We start from the raw sequence: 22,071 nt of genomic DNA on the forward strand, positions 1-22,071 counted from the left end.
GGTCTCCCTAAAAAACAAGCAGCATGGGCAGTTCCCCACTGTGTCCCTCTCTAGATAGACCTTCTGCTGGCACAGTCAGAACACAAAGGATTAAAAATCCAATTAACCAGAAAACAGCAGCAGTCTATATGCAATGTGTGAATGATAACTAATGCTATTGCTTTGTCCACCATGGGCTATTTTGCTATCCTTACTCACATCAAGTAGTACCTTACTCTAAGTAGTTCCATTTAAATCAGTGGGATTGCTCTCAGCATAAGGTACTACTCAACTGAGTAAGGATGGCAGAAGCTAGAGCAATGAGACTGAAAATGTATGAAAGGATTATGGGGCATCCACAATGATGTGTAGGGTATTGTGGGAATGAAAAAGCCAGTTTTATAAGGAAATGCTTCCAACTCTTGAGAGATTATCACAGCTCTAGGTACTGCAGCTTTCCAAAAAGTCCTGCTGTTTTCAAAGTGTCCCAGCAGATGGAGCCAATTTACTATCAGCTCAATTCTGAGAGAGTAAACTGAGTTAGCATAAGAATGAATAATTTCTAATGTTTGCTGAATCTGTTGGACTAAAAAGCTGCCAATGTCTTGAGAAGACTGTGTTTAAAAACAATTTTGATTATATTTCCTGCACTTCTCTTCCCACATTCTCTATTAAAGTCTACCACCACATAATTTTTCTATGCTCTGGAGGAGGAGAGCTAGCACTTGCTATTTAAAGCCTTGGCCAATTTGATTGAAACCAGCTCTTTGCATATAGAGAGGAGGCGTGATAACAGTCTACAAACATATGAAGGCTGTAAACATCAAGGAGGTAAAGAAAATATTTAGGGTGCTGTACAGGTTACAGACAAGAGTAATGGGATGAAATTAAGAAAAAGTTTATGCTGACTATCAGGAACAGTTTTCATTGTCCAGAAACCTAATAGCCAGTGGATTAGTCTTGCAAGGCAAGAAGTGGAAGCCCCATCCTGTAGGGCTTTTAAAACCAGACTGGAAAAAGTGTGTAACAGAAAATAACGTATCATTGTCTGGGATGGACTATTACCCAAGAGATAATTTCCTTTTCTAACTTCTGATTCCGGCAGCATCTGACCCCTATCCCAGCTATCAAATCCAATGGTAAAAGGAGGTTTGGTAAGACAAAGTTAAAAATTCTAGTGACTAAATGTGATGGAACTGGCTGTCACATGATGCTCAAACAGTGTGCAACTGTGCGGCCTCTGCCCCAATGTCAGCTGGCTGTGAGGGAATGGAGGCACCAGGTAGAGAGCATATTGTCCAAGGACGGTTCTCCACCTCTCATCATGTAGCCCTTAAAAGGGATTAATAAAAAAAACAGACACTGTTGTGGATCTTGTTTCCCAAAAGGTAAGGGCCTGGAGTTTCAACACATTCAGGCTCTAGTGTGACCATAGGTGCTGTCATCTTGGCCATGAGGAATATTATACTTACAGGAAAACTTCTCCTGGTCTTCCTCTTCCTCCTCTTCCACATTCTGTTTCTTAAAAGCAAAAATATCAGTCTGTAGCACTTCATCAATGGCAGCATGGATCAAAGCTGCTGCAAGAAGAGGTGAGGCAACCCTGAATTGGCAAAAGAGAATGAAATATATTGTATTAATTTAAAAGTAACTGTGGCCTTCCTGAAGTCAGCAACCGCAGAGGTCAAAAAGTTGGAAAACTTCAATAATGCTGACTCCTGGTCAAGGATGTAACTTTAAGTCTCCAGAGACCATTGAAAACAAGTGTCACACTGTAGTATTACCAGTATTTGTGGTGTACAAAACACTTTTATACATTTCTAAACTCAGCTCAAAGTCAGAGAGAACAGTTCCTTTGAGAATAAAGGATTAGGAGGTGCATGAAGCATGATTTCAAGCTGCTGCCTCTTTTTACTCTTTCAGTCATACTACATCTTGTGCCCTTGCATTCTGTAATGGGAACAGTTACCTACAATCCTCACAAGGCTCTCAGCTCAGGCACTTTCTTTACTCACTGCGTGCCATAATTTTTTAAAATTATTATTTTTAAAACAGATATGAAGTTGATTCAACTTGGATATGCGGGGAATTGTTCACCTTTCCCACCCCCAATACTAATTTCTTCTGGTGGATTTTTGCTGATTTTTTGCTTGAAATGTGGCTAAATATCCACTGACCTGTTACAAAGCATATTAGAATCCCTGGGTACAGTATGCACATCACTGAACACGTAGCATCCAGAGCTTCAGTACCTTTCCCTCTGCCCCTCCAAAGTGTGACTGAATTTTAGTGTTAAGATGTTACACTTTCTCTTTGCAACACTAAACTGAGCACAGTATAGGTCAGTGACAGGCTGGAATGTCTTTCCTCTAGTATTCCCGTCTCCAGTTTCTCCCGAGCTGAGACTTCACAAAACCAGTGCAGAGTGGAAGTGAAAAGGATGTCCACTGTGGACTAGGCATTGAATAGATATAGTAACTTGCATTTCTTCATATGCATAATGTGAGTTTTGTACGATACCGCAGTCTTTTGTGTGTAAGACTTTAAATAATGAATTTGCAGATTCAAGATAAGCCTGCTTCAACTTTAAAGTTGTGTGACTGAAAAATAATTCTTCCATGTGTAATATGGCTGCATAGCAGGTATCAAGAATTCACTGCTGAGGCTCTTCGGGAGGAGAGGCAGTGAAATAAAACGAGAATGCTGGGAACGAGGATGTTCATTAACAAAGGACTTCAAACATGGCTCCTGGAGTCTTTGGATACCCACAGGATATTACCACTGCAGCCAAAGAAGTAAAACATTAAGCTATCTGGAGCAGATCAAGGACGGGTTTGGGGTGGGAACTGGCTTTCCTGGAAAGAGTTTAGGAAAGCCTGCATAAATTGGCTGGTTTTAAAGTGCTGGAGGTGTCCATTTCTACAAAGATTCAAACCTTAGTTTTCAATGTTTAAATCTTGAAAGAACATTTTAGTTCCTAGTGGTGTTAAAAGTTCAAATGTATTTCAAACATCCTTGCTGAAAGAGACTGTTAAGTCTTCATGGCTATATGTGCCTCCTGCTACAGCAAATAAATCTTCATGCTAGTCATTTGATTGATAATATAGACACTTGTTCAATGAAACATGTTCTGTAGCAGCAATGTTCTACTTCAGTTTGAGAGTGATTGCAGTATTCCAAAATACATGGAAGTGTATTTGCAGTCCTCCTTTTAGTCACTTCAAAGCACTGGAAAACCAGAAGCTAATTTGCCACTTGAAGTGCATACTTAAGCCTGAAAAGGTCTTTGTTCTTCTATCCAACTCAAACAGACAAAAACAAATCACATCCACTTACTAGGAATATGGTGGCATGACTGCACTGACAAAATGGATAACTCTTCAAGTTTCAAGACCACCTTACAGACAAGAAATGTATTCAGCCTATGTGGAAATGCAACAGCGGTAAGCAAGTGTTAAGCTGAAAAATGTTCTATTTGGGGGAGGGAGGAAGGAAGGAGAATTAAATACAATATGAGCACAAGAATGTTTCAGCAACTGCACAGCTAGTCTCTGCACTGCAAAACAAAGCATAGCAGGAGGAAGTTACGCTTAGCCTAGACAAGGCCTTAAAGCCTATGTCTCTACACTGCGGGCTCCCTGGTGATTGATGCAGCAAGATCAATTGAGCTGGCCACGTAGACCTGCTCAGTCGATCCCATATGGCTTCTCCAGTCAACGCCTGTAATCCATCTCCCCGAAAGGAGTAAGCCTGCATTGACGAGAGGTCACCTCCAGTCAGCACAGCGCCGTGAAGATGCCATGTTCCATCAACCTAAGTATGTCAACGGGAAATAAACAAGCTACATTATGTAGCTTGCGTATCTCCCGGCAATTGCCAGCAGCAGTGTAGACCAGGCCTAAGATGTTAGTTAGAACATGTTGGCACCTGTACATGTTTGAAAAAATCTAGCATAGACAAAGTAGTGTATACATTAACATGTGCTACGCTGGTCAAGTTAAAACCTATGCTCCCACCTGAGCTTTACTTCATCCAGATAGCTGGTGTGCCTTGTTTACACTAACTTTTTCAAACATGTTAGTTAGAACAGGTTACATAAGATATTCTTGCATCACACCTTTTATCCTAGCCTAAAAAATGTGAAAATATTTGTACCACGATTAAGCGTCATTGTAAATTTTATATCCAAAGATGGAAATAAATATTAGGGGGAAAAGAAATGGGTGAAACAGGAAGAGAAATCACAATAGATTTTAATGGCCCTTAAGAGCCAGTTAAGGATCTTTTCCAGAGATCTTTTCTATGATGCCTTGTGAATGGAATTTGAAAGATAAACCAGGTTTCAGGTTGATATTAGAACAGCGTTCAACACTTTAATTTCAGGCTAGGCAGGGTTCTACCTTCAAAAGCCTTGGCTCAGTATGGGCTGGACCCTGGACAGAACCTTAAAGCACAGGAAATGCTGTAATGCACAAGTCTCACTGAGGCCTCTAATTGCAGGAAGTGTGCAACATTCCTGGTAGATTCTGCCCTCTGAATGAAGGAAAACAATTACAAACCAGCATATCACATCCTTCCACTCTTGCCAATTATCACTCAGCCCGTAAAAGGAAATTCACTCAAGATTCCTTAGCATTTTCAGGAAGCAGAGCAGGACACTGCCAAGCAGAGATATGGAAAAATAGCTTTGCAGTGTCCTTTTTAGATATGTTCTGAGCTATATTTTATAGGGTTTCATTAGCAGTGCTATCTACCATGCCTTCTTTTTACTTTAGCTCATATGAAGTTGCCTCTATGGCACTGGTGTTTGTGATTCAAGTTAGATATTAACAGGCTCCAACCCTGCAGAAGGTTTAAAAAACAATTATTTATTTTTGGTTAACTGAGGAAGGGAGCAATGGACAGCTGAAGTCTCTCTCTCTTCTCACGGGAGAGCAATTGAATGGAGGAATAGGACCTGATTTGAATGGACAGGAGTTGGGAGAAGACACAGTGCCTGAGTTCACGGTCCCTTGATAGGCTACACTGCTGTTCTTTCTTGAGGAGATGCTGTCTCTGTATGCAGCCCAACAGAGGTCAGGCCTCAAGCCATTACCTCTAAGGGTGGAATTTGCAATTCAACCACTCTCACACCAGAAGGACCTGGATTACAGATCCCTGACTATCAACCATGACTAATTCAACAGGAGAACAAGGGGCGGACTGTTGTGATAACTACAGCTACAATTTACCTTAATTGTAAACTCAACTATAAAAAGTGAATGAAAGTTCATAAGCGGTCACAATGACCTATTATATAAAATTGTTTAAGAAAAGACTCAAGGAGACAAAAGACTGAATTAAACTGAAAAGGTTTTACTGATACTAAAGGATTGTGTTAAGAGGATGACTGGTAAACAAGAGTAGAGGACTGGAAATCAATTAACCAGTGTATCAGAAATTAGACCTATTGATGGACAAAATAACGAGTGGATTGGGTACTCTACCCTTTCGGGGATTTTAAAAGGCAAAGAGACTTGGGCAGTTGAAAATTAGCAGAGGGGAAAAGCTGCATACCGCAATGCTGGCTGAAAAACAAGAAGGAGCATGTTTCACCACCAAGACTGCCACCCTCTAGAAGACTGTCAAACAAAGCAGCTTTTTCCTTTAAAGACTCACAACTCAAAGGAAAGGGAACAGGGGATATTAATGAAAAAAACTTATTTAATACTTACAATTTCAAATACTTTAACTATTTTCCCCTCTTTTCTGTATCTTTAATAAGAGATTAAAAGAATGTTTAGAAGTGTGTTTGCCATGGTACTCAATAGGCTGAGGTCTCTGTATACCAAACCTTGTTTAAAGCTATTTAATGTTGGACAGTTTCAGAGTCTTGTTAACATCTTTGAATCTTTGAGCCCATTTATTCCATTTAAATTTATACAATAGAACCCTGCCAGGTCTTCCCTTTTGGAGCCTGGGACAACACATATTTTCAGTGATGCAGGGATAGCTTCTTCAAAACAAAGCATATTTATTTTGTCCAAAAGGTACATTACACTTAGAAAGATAAATTAAAATAAATAAACAAACTATACTCTTAATCACTTACATGAGCTATGGAACGAGAGGGTAAGCTTAAGTCCTTGTCTGTGAGGGTATGTCTGCACTGAAACTGGGAGGTGTTATTCCCAGATTAAGCAGACAAGCACATGCTACTCTGGTTGAGTTAGTGCACTTAAAAATAGCAATCTGGCCACAATGACTCAGGCTAACTGCCAGAGTACAATCCCACCTGAGACCCTGGTACCTACTCCGGTGGCTAGCGCAGGCTGCTGCAACCACACTGCTATTTTTAGTGTGCTAGCTTGATCAGAGTTAGCGCGTTTACGTTTACTACAATTGGAATTTACACCTCCCAATTACACTGTAGACCTACTCTGTGTGGCTAGTGAATAGGGTAGCTAACGGGGGAGTTTTGCGAGGGAGTTCTTCAGGTGAAGAAGCGACTATGTGACCCTTAGGGTGAGTTTGTCTGTAGTATGTGTTTATGGTGTGCTTGCTGCTTGACTGAAGTATACTGTGTGATCTATTTGTTTGGGGGACCCTGTGAAGATCTTAGTGGCCTGCTAGGCAAGGCTGAGAGCTTCTTAACAAGGCTTTGATCCCCAAGCCTTTTAGCATCCATCAATCCTTAACTAGGAGGTGGGACTATTCAGGGAGAACCAGGGTTTAACAAGACCATGCCTAAGTGACCAGAGGAGCTAGCAACCAGGGGCAGCTAACAGGGGAGTTTTGCGAGGAAATTTAGAGGCCGAGTGGGGGGCAAGGGGACTTCATTTACAGAATGTTAATGAAGTGTAAGACAATAGCCCCCCACGCCTAAAAAAACAAACAAAAACACAAACAATAAAGAACTGCAGTTTATTGCACTGAATGCAACATATATGATTACCTGCCCTATAGGTGGGTGGGGTATATGTGCATTTGGTGCAAGGAGCTCCTGGCCCTCACAGACCGCATACTGGCTTTGGAGACCAAGGTGGCTGAACCAGAGGAGCTAAGGGAGACAGAGGTACATATATGACTTTCCAGGCCATGCTATAATGGTCCCACCCCCACTATTACAGCCTCTGTACTGTTGAAGAGGATGAAAGTCTCAGGAAAGGAGAACATCAAACTGGAGTGGAAGGAAACAATTCCATAGTTGGGACCCTCCTTCCAGATGATGTCATGGTATCCTCTCACACTGACGGTACCTCTCCAGGGGAGGGAACTCCAGTAATTAAGAAAAGACAGGTAATAGTAATGGGGGTCTCAATTATTAGAAACAGATAGTTGGGTTTGTGATGACCAGGAGAAGCATGTGGTGACTTGCCTGCCGGGTGTGAAGGTTGTGGATCTCTCAAGATATCTAGACAGACTTATATGTAGTGCTGAAGAGGAGCTGGTGGTTGTGGTACATGTAGATACCAATGGCATAGGGAAGGATAGGCTTCCAGTTCCACACACAGGGCCGTTAGACAGGCAGAATTGCAGGGTGTCAATGCGTGGATGAGACGATGGTGTAGGGAGGAGGGGTTTAGATTTATTAAAGACTGGGGAGCCTTTTGGGAAAGGTGGGAGCCTATACAGGAAGGATGGGCTCCACCTAAACCAAAACGAAACCAGATGGTTGGCGTGTAAAATTAAAAAGGTCATAGAGCATTTTTTAAACTTAGGGCTGGGGGAAAGCAGACAGGTGTGGAGGAGCACATGGTTCAAAGAGAGACATCCTTTATGGGAGGATCTATTAACAGAGATTCTCTATAGCCTCGTAAGGAGGAAAGAGTGGATGGACAGGATCTAATGAGAAACAGTCAAGTGAAAAAGAGTCAACGTTCTGGGAGATTAGAGAGGCTAGAAAAATAAAAAACTCAATAATAATGGTGGATTTTAACTATCCCCATACTGACGGGATCCATGTCACGTCAGGACAGGATGCAGTGTAGACTTTTTCCAACTTATAAAACAATGGGGGGAAAAGTCTGCCTCTGCCTCCTCCAAAGCACTATTTGTCAGCTCCATTTCCATGAAAACACAAGACTGCAATTGCCTAACCTCAGCCCACAGAACAGTAAACAGTTCTGAAATTTGTTTGCTACAAGCTAGCTCTTCACTAAGAATAAGGTATGTTTTTACTACAGGACAATGAACACTCGTTAGTGAAGACAAGCCACAGTAGTTTTACCACAACCAGAAAAGGTCTACCACCAGCAAAAGATATAGTGCTGACCTCACCTACTTACCTCGTGGTAAAGACCACAAATGCCTTGTCTCCATATAGGTTTTTACAGCAAGAAACTCACATTCTTACATATTTTTTACAGTGAGATAAACAAAGACAGAGCCATGTTAGTGACGACAATGTCAGTATTCAATATGCACATAGCTTCTCTCCTTGAAAGATTCCAAAGCACTTTACAAGCTATACGCATACAGCACCAGAAAAGCAGCAGCCACCTCTGGGTTCAGGGCCATCAAATCCCGTGTTTTCTTCTACTCTTATGAATATCCATATTGTCATCACATAATAATGCACATAGACTGAGTGTGACACTAAATACAGTATAGATCCAGCTTTAAGCATGATTGAGAGAACAGCTCAGTTTGTTTCTCTTTAGCATTTAATACTGTCATTTTGATCCAGTTTGGTTTTCCCCTATTTGTAAATAGGGTGGCTGCCACCCTATCACATATGAACATATGATAGTTCCTGATATCTATGGTCTAGTTTAAAACTGTCAGAGACGTGTGTTACATTTCATCCTCCTCCACAAAGAAAAAACATCAAAACCTTACAAGTTTCTTGTGGAAATAGGAAACTTCATTATAAAACCAGCTCACATGGGGATCTAAATCTAATGAGTACCACAAATTTCTGCACTAAACATTTCATTGTTACATCATACATTTGAGAGGATCAACAAGAGTCTGAAGATGCTTTTATTTCCAATTTGTTTTTCTTTTCAGAAGAGATTATATTCAGAAGAGCCTGGTAAATTACTTGACAGATTCTGGAGTATCAGATGTCTGGACAATGCATCTTCTCCAAAGTCACTGACCCAATTATGGCACTTTCAGAAAGGTTCTGAAAGCAAATGATATAGACCTTTTGTTGTGCTCTGTGTCCACAGATTACAGCTGCTTTAGAACTGAGAATAGTGAAACAGATGGCAGACTTTGAACAGCTGCTCTCTGATGTGCTATGCAGGGAAAAAACAAGCTCTAAACAACCTGATAGATGGTGGCATGAGGACTTGCCAGGCCTCATCAATACCTGAAGCCCCATCGAGTCCTTCTGGCTCTTTTAAAAATCTAGTTTAGATTCTTCCTCCCCATCTCCCTCCCCCCATATGATACTTTCAGAAGAACATCTCTGTTATATGACCAGACAGACAAGAGGCTAATGATTGTACCTGTGAAGTTTAATGGACATATATCAGAGAATGGCATGGAAGCCACTTGCCTAGAGTTTCCAAGAAAACACACATGGGGCTCATTCTAGAAGTTCAAGTACATGGCGTCACACTAATACCTCTGTGATGAGTCTGGTATAAACATCTAGATATATTAGATAGAAGTTATTGTTAAGAGAACAGAAGAGTTGCTTGGGCTGTCTGAAAAAGTCTAGATGAATGCTTTGCTTGGAAGGGAAGTACCAGCATTTCCGGATCACAAATCCTCTAGGAAACAAAAGCTGCCTTTAATAAAATATTCCTCCCCCTTCCCCTGCCAGCCTTGTAATTAACTGCAGAACATTTTCATACAAGTCAATCTAATTGTCATTACTTATTTATATTGTGGTAACACCCAAATGCCCTAATCCAGGTTCGAACCCCACTGTACTAGCCAACATCAAAAAGACACAAGATTCTTCTGACAAAACTGTCAAAGAACAGATTTCCGGATCTGGTCTTCAGAATCTATTATTGCCAGGCCCAAATATCTATATTTTAATAACAGCTTTATAGAACTTAGATATTTAGTAAAGAACCACCTATCACTTCCTCTTCATTCCCAAGAGCAAGAACAAAAAAACCCAAGCACACAACATGTTGGGTGAGGGGGAGAGGCAAGGGGAGACAGCAAACAATCCCTGCCCTTCCCCCCCATCTCCTACAATCTCTGCTGAGTCAATTCCATCTAGGGAGTACAGTTCTCATTGAAGAAGTCTGGTTCCAAGACCTAGATGGTGACAGGTTATTGATCGGGGAAGGGGTGGGGAGATTATGAAACCAGACTGAAAAGTTTCTAGTAACATTTGTTACTAACCTTCCCTCTGTGAGCCACAAAGTGAAGCCCAAGCCTTGAGTCTGGTGAGGGAACAGGGGTACAGAAATTGCTATGTAGCAATTAACATTTTAAAAAGAGTCACATTGTCTTTGGCTCTCTTAACTCAGAAGCATCTCCTCCCCTTTGGCAACACCCAAAGTTGTAACTGGCAGGTGAATGCAGACTTCTCTGTAGTAGAAGCCCAGACCGATAACAACCATTTCATGGCTATGGACTAAATGTATTGTTCAGAAGTTGACTATTACATCAAAATAAAAGGATTTAAATAGAAGCAGAGAAAGTTATTTCATACAAGCTACTGGAACAGAGCCTGCAACTTCTACAAGGGGAAAACTGAATTAGTTTTCCAAAGAATCCAAAAAATAAATAAAGAACTAAATCAGGTTTTACACAACTTCTAGCAGTTCACAGAATCTCACAATGCATTGGTCACTGCTTATGTGGGCTATCTGGTCTATTTTCTACTCACCATGGTCCAAGTTTGCCAGAAACCAGTTATCTGTACTGATAAGAGCTACTCGGTGCAGAGCACTCAGTTGTGCATTCTTTTGTCAGCATCAAGTTCTATAGTATTGTCCTGCAGAGACAAACATCTGAATCTAGGTAGGGGGACAAGAAGTTACAGCTGCAACTAAACTCTGCAGTTTTCCATGACCATATCCAAAGGCCTTGTTGAGCATGGTATCAGTCAGCCTGGCAAGCTGTTACTAGTTAGGAAAGAAGTGGCCAGCATGTCATGCACAGCTACAGTTTGAGCCATGCCAAATTTAAAGAGGTGGACAAATGGCGTATATGTATTTGCTTAAACTAGAAAGGTAAAACTAACATGGAAAATTTGACTGAATTTAGCTACTTACTGGGCTCCATGGCCCCAGCATTTATATTACACTGTGTCTGCCAACGCCAGATATCCTTTTTAGCAATCTGCTCTTATCTGGATACAATCATAATTTAATTTGCATTTCTATTGCATGAAACACAGGCATAGCATTATCAGAGGCAAAATTCTTATTCAACTTCCACAGGCCAAAGCTGAATGGGAGCACGGATAGGAATATTACACAGCCCAGTCTACCTGCTGCCAGCCATCAAATGTACATAAGAACTCTGGTGCAAATACCAGCTAACCTTAGTCTATCTTTCCCTCATTTTTCAGAAGTATGATAAAGTCATTGATCAAAAATTTAACCAACAGGTTAACTCGACAGAAAACAGCACAGCCTCTCCAATTTAGATGCTGGTCTCCTGATATCATGCTAACAAATGTTCGGATTTAATTTGAACAAAAGCTCCTAACTCAGCAATATCCAGTGTTGCCAACTCTCATGATATTTGATGTTATACTTAAATACCCTGGAGGCATGTGATTAGCTGAGCTCTACACTTTCATTTAAAAAACAAAGTACATTTCTAGCCCATATGTTTGCAGAGAAAAGTTTGAAAAGATAACGGAAGCATACTGACTTAAAATCCAGAAGGCAAATACAAAGAACCATGAAGTGTAATTTTTAAAGTTTCATTACTGTCAACCCAATCTCATGATTCTTTTGGGAAGGAAATGGGGTGGTTGAAATGACTTTTGAACATTTCGTCTAGCAATACTGATAACTTCTCAGTTGTTCTGGTTGTGGACCTTTTTCATCTCACCATGACAAAGATACCAGTTTGAAAGATGATGGAGGGGACTATAATAATAGTTCATATGAATATGCTCACTGTAATTTTATTAATTCCAATGCATCTGTGGTGAAGTAATGTTAGTACATATTAATTATGGATGAACCATCTGCAATATAAAAAGTTAACGTTGCCAATCTGAAGTGGAAACAGACAAGGCAAAAAGTCTGCTTCATTGACCCAAAACAACTATTAGAGCAAATTTACTGGTTAGTTTAGCAAGCTGTGATAATACATGATGGCATATGAACATTTATATAATTTTCATCTTGTGTGCAGAATTCTAAAAAGATGCCTCTGATTCCAACAATACCACGGATTAGCATGAACACTGGGGTTTCTGAAAGCAGCAGCCATTTCTGTTAATCCCATGATTTTCTTCAATCATGCTACTACACAGATATATGCAGAACGAAGGATTTGTAAAGTCATGTTTCATGTGAGATATCGCCAACAATCTAACTCCTGCATGAGTCACTATTACTAAAGGCTTGCTGTGAAAACAAATGTTGGTGTACCCACTACATTCCATTAAGATATTTTAAAAGGTCTCTAAATAATACATTGCACTGCTGTACAATATATATAACCTAGGTCATGTGAATCCCTGTTCCCTACTCAAACTACTGGATCACAGTGCTATTGAAAGCAGAAGTCACATCAAAAAAGTTACCAGCATGAACCAAAAAACGAGAGATGAGAGGGAGCGGTTATGGAGGAAGCCTCATTCTTGGAAACTGCTAAACCATTTTGGCTGAAGTTTTCCAAAATATCCAGCCTGAGGCAGACACCTAGCATAAAAAATTGCAGCCCAAACGTTTAAGATTTGACAAAGTTATAAGAAAGTGAAAACAGGGTCTTATAGTAAGAAGTGTCAGGAAACCTTAATAGACAGTACCACTGGCCTGGCCTAAACTATGCAGATGTTATTGTAGATTTAAAATATAGTTAGTTTTAAAAAAAAATAAAGTAACTGGAATACATTCCAGGAATCTGCAGACCTCACAAACTAAAAAATAGAATAAACCACAAGAGTGACTAGGATCCATCATGTATTTAAAAGCCTTGCAATTCACAGTAATCTACATTGTAAAATAAGCACCTAAAGTGATTCTGTAGCCTAAGTCTCAGTGTAAGGCAGGTGCTTTTGAAAATTTTGCCCACATTCCATAAGGACTAAGAAGATTTCACTTGTTAAAAAAATCACAAATTTCTTTCCTCCCCCACTCTAAGAGAATCATTTCCGGTTCTCCCCCACTGCAACTGTACTCTGTACCAGATGTATGGCAGCTCTATTGCATACCTTTTCTTCCCAGATATTTCCTATAGGGCACAATCTGCATATCTGAGTAATACTTGGTTCCCTGTCAGGAAAAATAAATCAGGATGCAATAGAAAAACAGTGAAATAATGGATTAAAAAGCACATAATGTGCCCTTTGAAAAATAGGAATGCTGGATCAGAGCATTACTGCGATATAGTGAAACTGTGTCACAATGAATCTCAAAGAGGATGGCAAAAAAAATAAAATTGAGATTTTTCTTTTTAAAAGTGTTTTTTTGAAAGCAGAATGCCTGGAAAGGAAATTTACCATTAACTGATGGAAAAAAGGGAGGACAAACACTAATCGACACCTGTAATATTTGACATTTATTGAAAACCAGCAACAGGATGGTGAATGTGTACTGGCAAACAAAAGATTAAAACAAAAACAAAAAAACAGTCTGAAAGGCACTGGAAGCAGGAAGAGGGGTCAAAACAGGAAGCCAGGAGGAGTTTCACAGCAGTTATTGTAGTAGAGTCTCTTCAAACAGGAAGCCTGCTTGTGTTCTATATTGTAATCAAAGAACCACCACCATCTTCTGACAAATTTCAACTCCTTTGAATAGGGAATCTGGAACATTTCCCTTTACTTTCTAGTCTGGGTAAATTAATTTCAGATTAATTAAAACCTCTGAAGTTACTGGAAAGCATTTCTGGTATCCTTATGGATTGACCCATATTCTTTGGGTTTTCATGAGAGGTGGCATTTACCTGGAAATATACTTCAAATTAAAATGCTTCAAAATAATATTTAAGTTCTCACAAGCACTCATTCTGCAAATATTTATGCATATATTTAACTTGACATAATGCAAGCAGTCCTGTTGACTTAAATGGGACTACTCACAAACAGTACTTAAAGTTAAGACCATATGCAAATCTCTACAGGATCAATGCCTCAGACTGTACACTCTCTCAGACAAGGAAAGTATCTGACTGACTGTAAAGTGCTGTGCCTAACTACAAAACTATATAAAACTATTATTAAGAGTATAAACGGTAAAGACAGAAATCATTGTGGATAAGATTTAGATTGGGCTTGAGCTAGCTGGCTGCTTCTTCACCATAAATTGCAAAACAGATGGTTTTCAGAGCCCCTTGCAGCACCTAAAGAATACCATTCTGTTTTCTACTCATTCCTCTCAAAAGTCCTGTCTCCTGTTGGTGGATGTCAGAACACTGCTCCCTCCAGAAGCAGCAAGTGTTTTTACTTGCATCAGATTGCTAAACAGCAACACTTGACACAATCTGAAGAACCAAGGATGCTGCCAATCCATTAATTCTGGGCTTCTCTCCACCGTGCAGCAAAGCATATCAGAGGGGTGTGATCTGTAAAGTACTCTAATGTGCCGTGCTCTAACAGCCCTGTGCAGGCCCAGCTGGCATGCTCTAAAAAGATACCTAGTTTGTGTTACTTCTAAAATATCTAGTTTGCATTAATGTAGGAGTACATTAACACAAACTAGGTATCTTTTAGAATACGCTAGCAGAGCCTATACAGTGCAGCTAGGTGCAGAACATTAGAGCACTTTACAGATCACATCCCTCTGCTGTGTTTTGCCAATGCCATGTAGACAAGCCCTCAGACTCATCAAGGGTTCACCTGCACACCAACACTGGCTACTGAAGGGAATGAAGCAACTGACAGAGCAGAGATTAAGACAATTGTATACTGAGCTTGCTTCCAAAGTACAATTTGATCACCTAGGAGGCCCCTCTTCACCACAGAGGTTAGATATTGTAGTGACAAAATTATGAAAACCTTCTCATACAATTTTAGCTCAAACTAAAGAAGAAAAGAATGACCACCAAGCTTTAAACTGATGCAGCTGTTTTCTTAAAGTCTAACAGTGCTGGGTCTGGCTATATTAGAGCCTATTCCTGATAAAGTATCTTCACTGACCTGCCACAATCATATCTTACAGTAGCATTTGACTGGATCTATGCTGCAATGACCTTAAGTTTTGGATCTTGCTCCCATCCTTGACTTCATCCTTCATCACTTTTAAACAAAAACCCTAATGCATCTGTTAGCTTTGTTTTCCTTTTTAAAATGATGGTCTTTTAAAAAAAATTTTGGCCTTAAATTATGGCAAAAGAAGCATTGACTCTCCACTTTTCCTCACTGATACACACAAGAACAGCACTGAATTTGCAGAAGTCCCAACTTCAATTTCCTAAATATTAGCTCTGTTTCAGATGACCAACACACACAGAGCTCCTTTCCTCTGCATAGAGCTTCTTTTAGGAACACTATCCTGGTTCACTTGGTGATTAGTTTGCCATGTGCTGGATGTTTGTACAAGACATGCACAACCGTGCAGTGGTCTGATCCATAAAGTGCACAGCCAAAACCACTCTAATCCCCTAACAGTTTAGAGATCACAGAGCACACAATGTATTTCATTTAAAATACAACACTCTCTAAAACAGTGCTCTGATCAAGGACAATTCAGTTACAAGTGCATAAATGTGGATTATCTTGAGATCATTAAACTAAGTTTCATTTGTGACCTTAATCCAAGATTTGAACTTGCATTTCTAGTGTTGGAAAACTCTTGAGTATTAATCTAATACACCAATCATAATAGCCTGACAATTGCAGTTTTTAGGCCACTGATATTAGAGGAATATATTGTAGCTGCATTTTTTTTAAAATCAGTTACAGGATTGTTAACATATTTGACTTTTGCAGAGAAAACTTATATCCTTTCAAGCTTTTTATGAACTCAAATGTTGAAACTAAAATTGTTACATTTGTCAAAGAGACAAGCGCGAGGTCTAGAGTGAAAGTGGAGAGTTCATGCTGCTTTTGCAGTGCTTTCATCCCATCTGTCACTCACGCTGTTTACACAGAAAGGAGCTTGTTCTGTCAGTAGCTGCATTCTTCACATACCTGCCCTGAAGCCAGTGATGACTACACAGCCTGCATCTGAGAGCTCCTGGAGTCCCAAGACTCCAAAACCTCAATCTAATATCTTTTTCCCCCGTAGGCTTATTTATTCCTGGTTTACTGCTAGAAAAATTCAGAGGGAGGGGCAAGGCAGCTGTATAACAAAGCAGAGTAGATAAAAAGGCATAGAGACACGCAACACACTTCTTCCTTGTGGAACACTTGGAAAAATCAGAAATAATTCTTTAATAGAGGACAAGGTCACTTAATATTATCCCCTACCTTTCTGTAGAAGGCAAAAAAGTGAAGCATGGAGTCACATGCATCGCTTAGGCACAGTATAGATAATTCTGAAATGCCAGATACTGGGATCCCACTAAAAGAAACAGTTTTGCCGTTCAGTTTATGCTCTTGGAGGGGAGGCAACTCTGAACTGGAGATGAAAAACAATTCATTCCCAAAAGGGCTGGTGTGTGGTGGAGGTGGTAGTCGAAATATTTGCATGCAAGGTTGGAGAGATGATTTTTGGGAAAGATAGAAGTCTGTGGACACAGGACTCTACCAGAGGAAGACTCTGGTATTCTGGCAGCCTGCACCTGACATTGGTTACTGTTGGGTCAGACCAATGGTCCATCTAGCCCAGTATCATATCTTCCAATATGGCTGTTCTTATGAAGAGGTCAGAACACAGCAATGGTGCCAGGAACTCTTAAAGGAATTCAGATTCCTTTAATGGCTTTGAAAGGTCATTTAACAAATAGGTGCGATTTTCAAAGTCACCTAGGCAAGTTGGAAGCACAAGCTGCTATGAAAGTCAACGGGATTGGAACGCCTAAATGACCTGTGTGCTTTTGAAAACCATACCCAACACTACCCAATGTCCCACTACATACATACACACCAGAAAGTTGGATACATAGTTTCCTATAAATTACAGCATGCAACGTGTGTGTACCTAAAAATTTTCTCTCACTCTTCACTTCATTGATCCCTGGCTGCTTTGACTGCACAAAGCTAGCTTTTAATTTAGCAGAGCTTTGAAGACTTATGTACATCAACAATACTCTTCTGCAAGTCCCCTGTAATTATTACTTTTATAAAGTACAGACTGTGGTAGTGCTTTGTAGAACATATAAAATATATGATCCCTGCTCTGAAGTGCTTACCAGAGACAAAATTTAACACATAGGCAAATAGACTATGGGAGGGAAGAGAATCAGAGGACAAAGGGTTACATCAATAAGAGAATGTGGTTGTTCTGGCTAGTTACAGCATCCTCAAGAAGTATACATATCATTTACTGATTAAATTATAAAGCAACAACAAAGCCAGAGATTATGGGTCTATTACAGGAGTGGGTGGGCGAGGTTCTGTGTCCTGCAATGTGCAGGGGATCAAACTAGATGATCATGATGGGCCCTTCTGGCCTTAAAGTCTGCGAGAAGACGCCTCCACCAATTAGTGTCAAGGTGAAAAAATATTTCTTTGAAATTATGATATAGGAACATCAAAGAAGCATAAATTTACAGTGGCAAGCTGTTAAGAACTGCAATCCTGGAAACCGAAAAAGACAATGTCAATTTTGTCTAAATATTTGTACCTATTATAGTTACAAATATCATAACCAAGCTGACTGTGATTGAAATAAGTTTATTTTGCGCATTTGACAGCCCTTTGACTCAGCATGGAACACTGCTCACCATGCACAATCATTTAGGCCTTAATCCCTCAACTGGATCTGCAGCAATGGAACACAGCACCCACTGAGACCCACTCTGAAAGCCCGGGCTCGCCCATACAAATCCAGTTGGAAGGTTCGGACTTTCAGGGTATGTCTACAGTGCCGCCAGATCGACTTATCTGGATCGATCGAGTGGTCAGTGTAGACCCACTCAATCAATCAAGAAGCTGACATTACAACCACCTCCTCAAGTGGCGTAGTGCTGCGTCGACAGGAACACAAATAAGACTAAGACTGTAAAACCACAACAGTTAACAGGAGTCTAAGGGCACATCTGGGAAAAAAACACCTTGGATTTAAGTTTGTTTTGTTTTTTAATACTAATTAGATTACAAGACAGTATTTATTTAAACTTAGTCCAATTCAAGCAGTAGATAGCACAACATCAGGGCCCTGTCAAGGTTAGAGACGTTTTCTGAAGATGTCCTACCATAATGCACATCTCATCAATTCCAGGGGCGTTAGCAACACTAGGAGTCCTTGCAGATCGGATGCTGGTGCGTTAGGTCATGTAACCCTGCTCAGCGTAATCTAATCACACATGCCAGTGGGCCTAAGGCTCCCAGTGTGGTGAACACCAGTGCAACTCACTAGGCGTTAGTAACCTTTTTCCTATCCTAGACAGGTCTCACCACGGCTCCTGTTTGCATACATGGAGCTTAGCTCTCTGCAATTGCATCAATGGAGCTCTGCACACCTTTGCCACCTTGTAACAGTTTCACTGCTTACCATGCCCTAGGCCACTTTAGGGAGGGGGTGCCAAGCCAGCAGAGGCACCTGGGACACGGGGTCTCCCTACCCTACTGTGTAAAGTGTCAGTGCAACACACATGGCTCAGTTTTCAGGGTCACACAGGACAGAGCCAGCTACTTGCTGCTGCCTTAAAAGAAAGGCACGTGCTCCAGCCCCCATGGGCATGGGAAAAAAAAAAAGAGAGACATGGCACAGCCCCGGAGTCCCTGGCACACCAACCCACCGCCCATACCCACACATCGCTTAAACCCTCCCCCACTAACAGCCCCTCACTCAGCAGTGGCCACAACGCCCTCTTTTCCTCCCCCTCCCGGGCAGCGGGTAACCATCTCCTCAGCCCCTTCCCAGTGGGCACAGCCCCAGCCGACAGGCACAGCCCCCCCCCACTGATCCCCCCTCTCAGCTCACCGCCCCCTCCCGGCTGGCAGGCACAGCCCCCCTGTCTCCCCTCCCCCCAGCCTTACAGCCCCGGCACCGTTCCCCCGCCCCGCTCTCACCTGCCGCCCAGGAAGCTCCCGGCCAGCTCGGCCAGTTCCCCCGGCGCCTCGGCCCTGCTGAGGACGCCGCTGCCCCGCGCGCCCCAGGGCAAGGGATCCTCTGAGCCCAGTGGGGACGGAAAGTCCCGCAGGAGGGAGCCCAGGGAGCCCCGGGCCGCCTCCGTGGGCAAGGCCATGGCCGTGCTGGGTACGGCCGAGCGGGCGCCGCAGTTAACTGGCCTTGCCGGGAGCGAGGGGCTGGCGCTCGCGGGCGCCACTCACCAACCGCCCGAGCCGGCCCCAGACTGTTCCTTTAAGGGGAGGGGACGGGCAGAGGCGGGAGCATGTGCGGGGGCGGGGCTTCCGGGGGGCGGGGCTGGGTGCAAGGGCTGAACGGGAGCGAGCGAGCTCTGGCTTCACTGCCCGAGGGGCGTTTACACAGAGGGAGCTGGCTGGTGAAAGGTTGGATCCTGGCTTCCAGGCAGCTCTGCGGCAGACTGAACTTTGGGGGGAAACTTACTTTATTAGATAGGAAAAGTGGCTATTGGTAACCGTAGGCCCCAGTTTGCATTGTATGATTTCACTGTGTAGTGTAACCCTTGGGTTCCATCCCTCTATTGTTTCTAGGTGATTCTTTATTTTTTTTAAATAGAAACCTACCTTTGTATTATTAGTGTTCACCAGGGTAGTGTGTTATATAGAGACAGGGGCTCTGAGAAACTGGCAAACAAGGCTACACAGCTCCTTTGGGAGCAGAGGACCTTGGGATTTCTGTGAGTAACCAGCCAAAGGAGCTGGCTTGCAAGGAAATGCTTCAAAGGGACTCAGATGCATCTATTAACCTGCAAGGCAGAGACAGGGCTGGCATAGCTACTCAGGGGCACTCCTTTGGGCTAATAAGTTCGTGGGAGCTAACATCCAGCTATCGTAGGCATGTCAACCTCACGCTAGAGACAGAGAGTAACACTGTGATTCAGTCCTGGGTACCCTGAGAACCATCATAAGCACCCACCTAAAAAAGCTGTACCAAGTTCATCCAGACTACAATGCTGTTTTTCTTGAGATGGAGAAGACCTATTACTTTATCAAGTGCATGACTGAATCTATTTCTTTAATCTTCTAGTTTTCTTCTAGACTAGTCTAATTTTCAATGCCCCAACAGATGGGCCTTTCAACACTTCCCTCTGGAGACTATTGCACAATCTAACAGCTCTGTCAGAAAGTTTACCCTGAAATGAAGCCTAAATCTCTCTTCATAATTTAAATTCCTTAATTCTAGTTATACCCTCTCCTCTCTTCCTTGTCCCCGAGAGGGGCAACATGTCATCTGTACACACCTTAGACATCTTCAGTCTCCATAGCCAACAGCAGTGTCCAGCTGCTGCTAGGAATGGCTCTACTTTCTTGCTAGGCCAAGTACCTGTTTGCAAAACTGCCTTCTGCAATTCTATTTTAAAAACAAAACTCCCAACAGCTTTGAGCCACAGGCACACACAAAAGCAGAAGCAAAACTTGAGCAAGAGCATAGCATAGCTGCAAGAGGAGCATAGCACAGCCAGCGCATACAGCATGCAAAACGAAGGACTGAATGGTGCTGTGTTGTTTGACCTAGGGAGCCATGAATATTGAGTCACTGAATCACAGACTGTAGTAAGTCAAATGTTCCAACCTTCCAGAGCATTGTAAATTATCAATTTATTGCAGGGGAAACTTGGATTGTAATTTCATAACTCCACTTTTAGATGATACTCACCATGGCTTAGTGCCTAACATAGAAACTGCTCTGTATTAGGGTGCTATTTAACATACGGATCAATACTCCCTGCAGGTCTTTGGCCTCTAACTTGTCCGTGTTTAACCCTCAGTTCCACATTTCAGCTTCACTTTTTGCTAGTTTAGCTCAAAAGTCAACAACATCCCTTCCATTTGTCTACCTCTTAGCTGTCATCTTGAAAATTGTGCAGTATTCAAAGCACAAGCCCCTCCCGCTTCAAAATAAACATCACTAAAATCCAACAGAGCCAGTATTTTGCTCTGATAGGCATGAAGAACAAATTCATTCAATTATTTCTGTCCAAGAACTGTTGGGAATACTACCTTTGCACAAGAGGGATTAAAAAAGATTCTATATATTCTATCCTTATCACTTCCTAACTGTGCAATTACTAACTAGTCCACTATATAAATCAGATACTATGGTATCTTCAAGGTGTACTCCAAAATAATGGAGTGACTTAACCCATTTATACACAGAATTACTATTTTGGAGGATGAAAGAACAAGAAGCCATCTGCTGGAAAGCCAGGATAGAGAATGCAGTACCAAAGAACAAGGAGTTCCTGAGGTAGGTTTCTGAGGATGGAAAGATGAGAGTTTTCTTACAGCAGCAATTCTCAAAATGAAGCTGGCCATCTTGGGGAGCCTCCAACAAAACAGAAAAAATGGTCTCGGTCATTTTCATTCAGCCAAAGCAGAACCATAGGAAACTAAAGCAAAGTAAAACTATTCTATAGGAAATATAGCCTGTGCTCAATAGGTTTATACTGATTGGTTTCTGAAAACTCCCAACTGGAAAAGTGAGAGAACAAGTAAGGGAAATAAATTGGCTCCCCATAACTATGTTAACCTACCAGAATTCACAATTTCTCCTCCCCTCCCCACTATGATTTTTCTGCAATGAGGAATGTCTCTCCACAGTCTTATTAACAATTGCTTCAAAGACACTCAGAAGAGATTCTCTGACTGAGAAACCCTACTAAAGTGATCACTAAATTGTTTTATTTATATAGCAACTTTCATCCAGAGGGAGCTGAAGGGGCTTTTTAATTATATACATAGCAATCACTTCATCCATCGCTAATATGAAGCCACCTCTGGGTTGGAACATAGCAACTGTTAAACTGCAGACAGCACCC

General features: G+C 41.6%; 1 protein-coding gene across 2 annotated transcripts in view; it reads right to left on the reverse strand.

The window, feature by feature from the left end:
- Positions 1–19,397, reverse strand: part of PPM1F (protein phosphatase, Mg2+/Mn2+ dependent 1F) — a 60,942-nt gene extending 41,545 nt beyond the window's left edge. For both annotated transcript variants that reach the window (XM_067539891.1, XM_067539890.1), the window contains exons 1-2: positions 19,178–19,397; positions 1,452–1,582 (exon numbers count right to left, since the gene is read on the reverse strand). In XM_067539891.1, coding sequence (XP_067395992.1) covers positions 1,452–1,582; positions 19,178–19,353 — 307 coding nt within the window. In that variant the 5' untranslated portion in view covers positions 19,354–19,397. The remainder of the gene's footprint in view (positions 1–1,451; positions 1,583–19,177) is intronic.
- Positions 19,398–22,071: the final 2,674 nt, after the last annotated feature.

Source organism: Emydura macquarii, unplaced genomic scaffold (genome assembly GCF_026122565.2).
Source record: "Emydura macquarii macquarii isolate MOO-44397 ecotype Brisbane River unplaced genomic scaffold, CSIRO-AGI_Emac_v2 contig_554, whole genome shotgun sequence".
Classification (NCBI taxonomy): domain Eukaryota; kingdom Metazoa; phylum Chordata; order Testudines; family Chelidae; genus Emydura; species Emydura macquarii.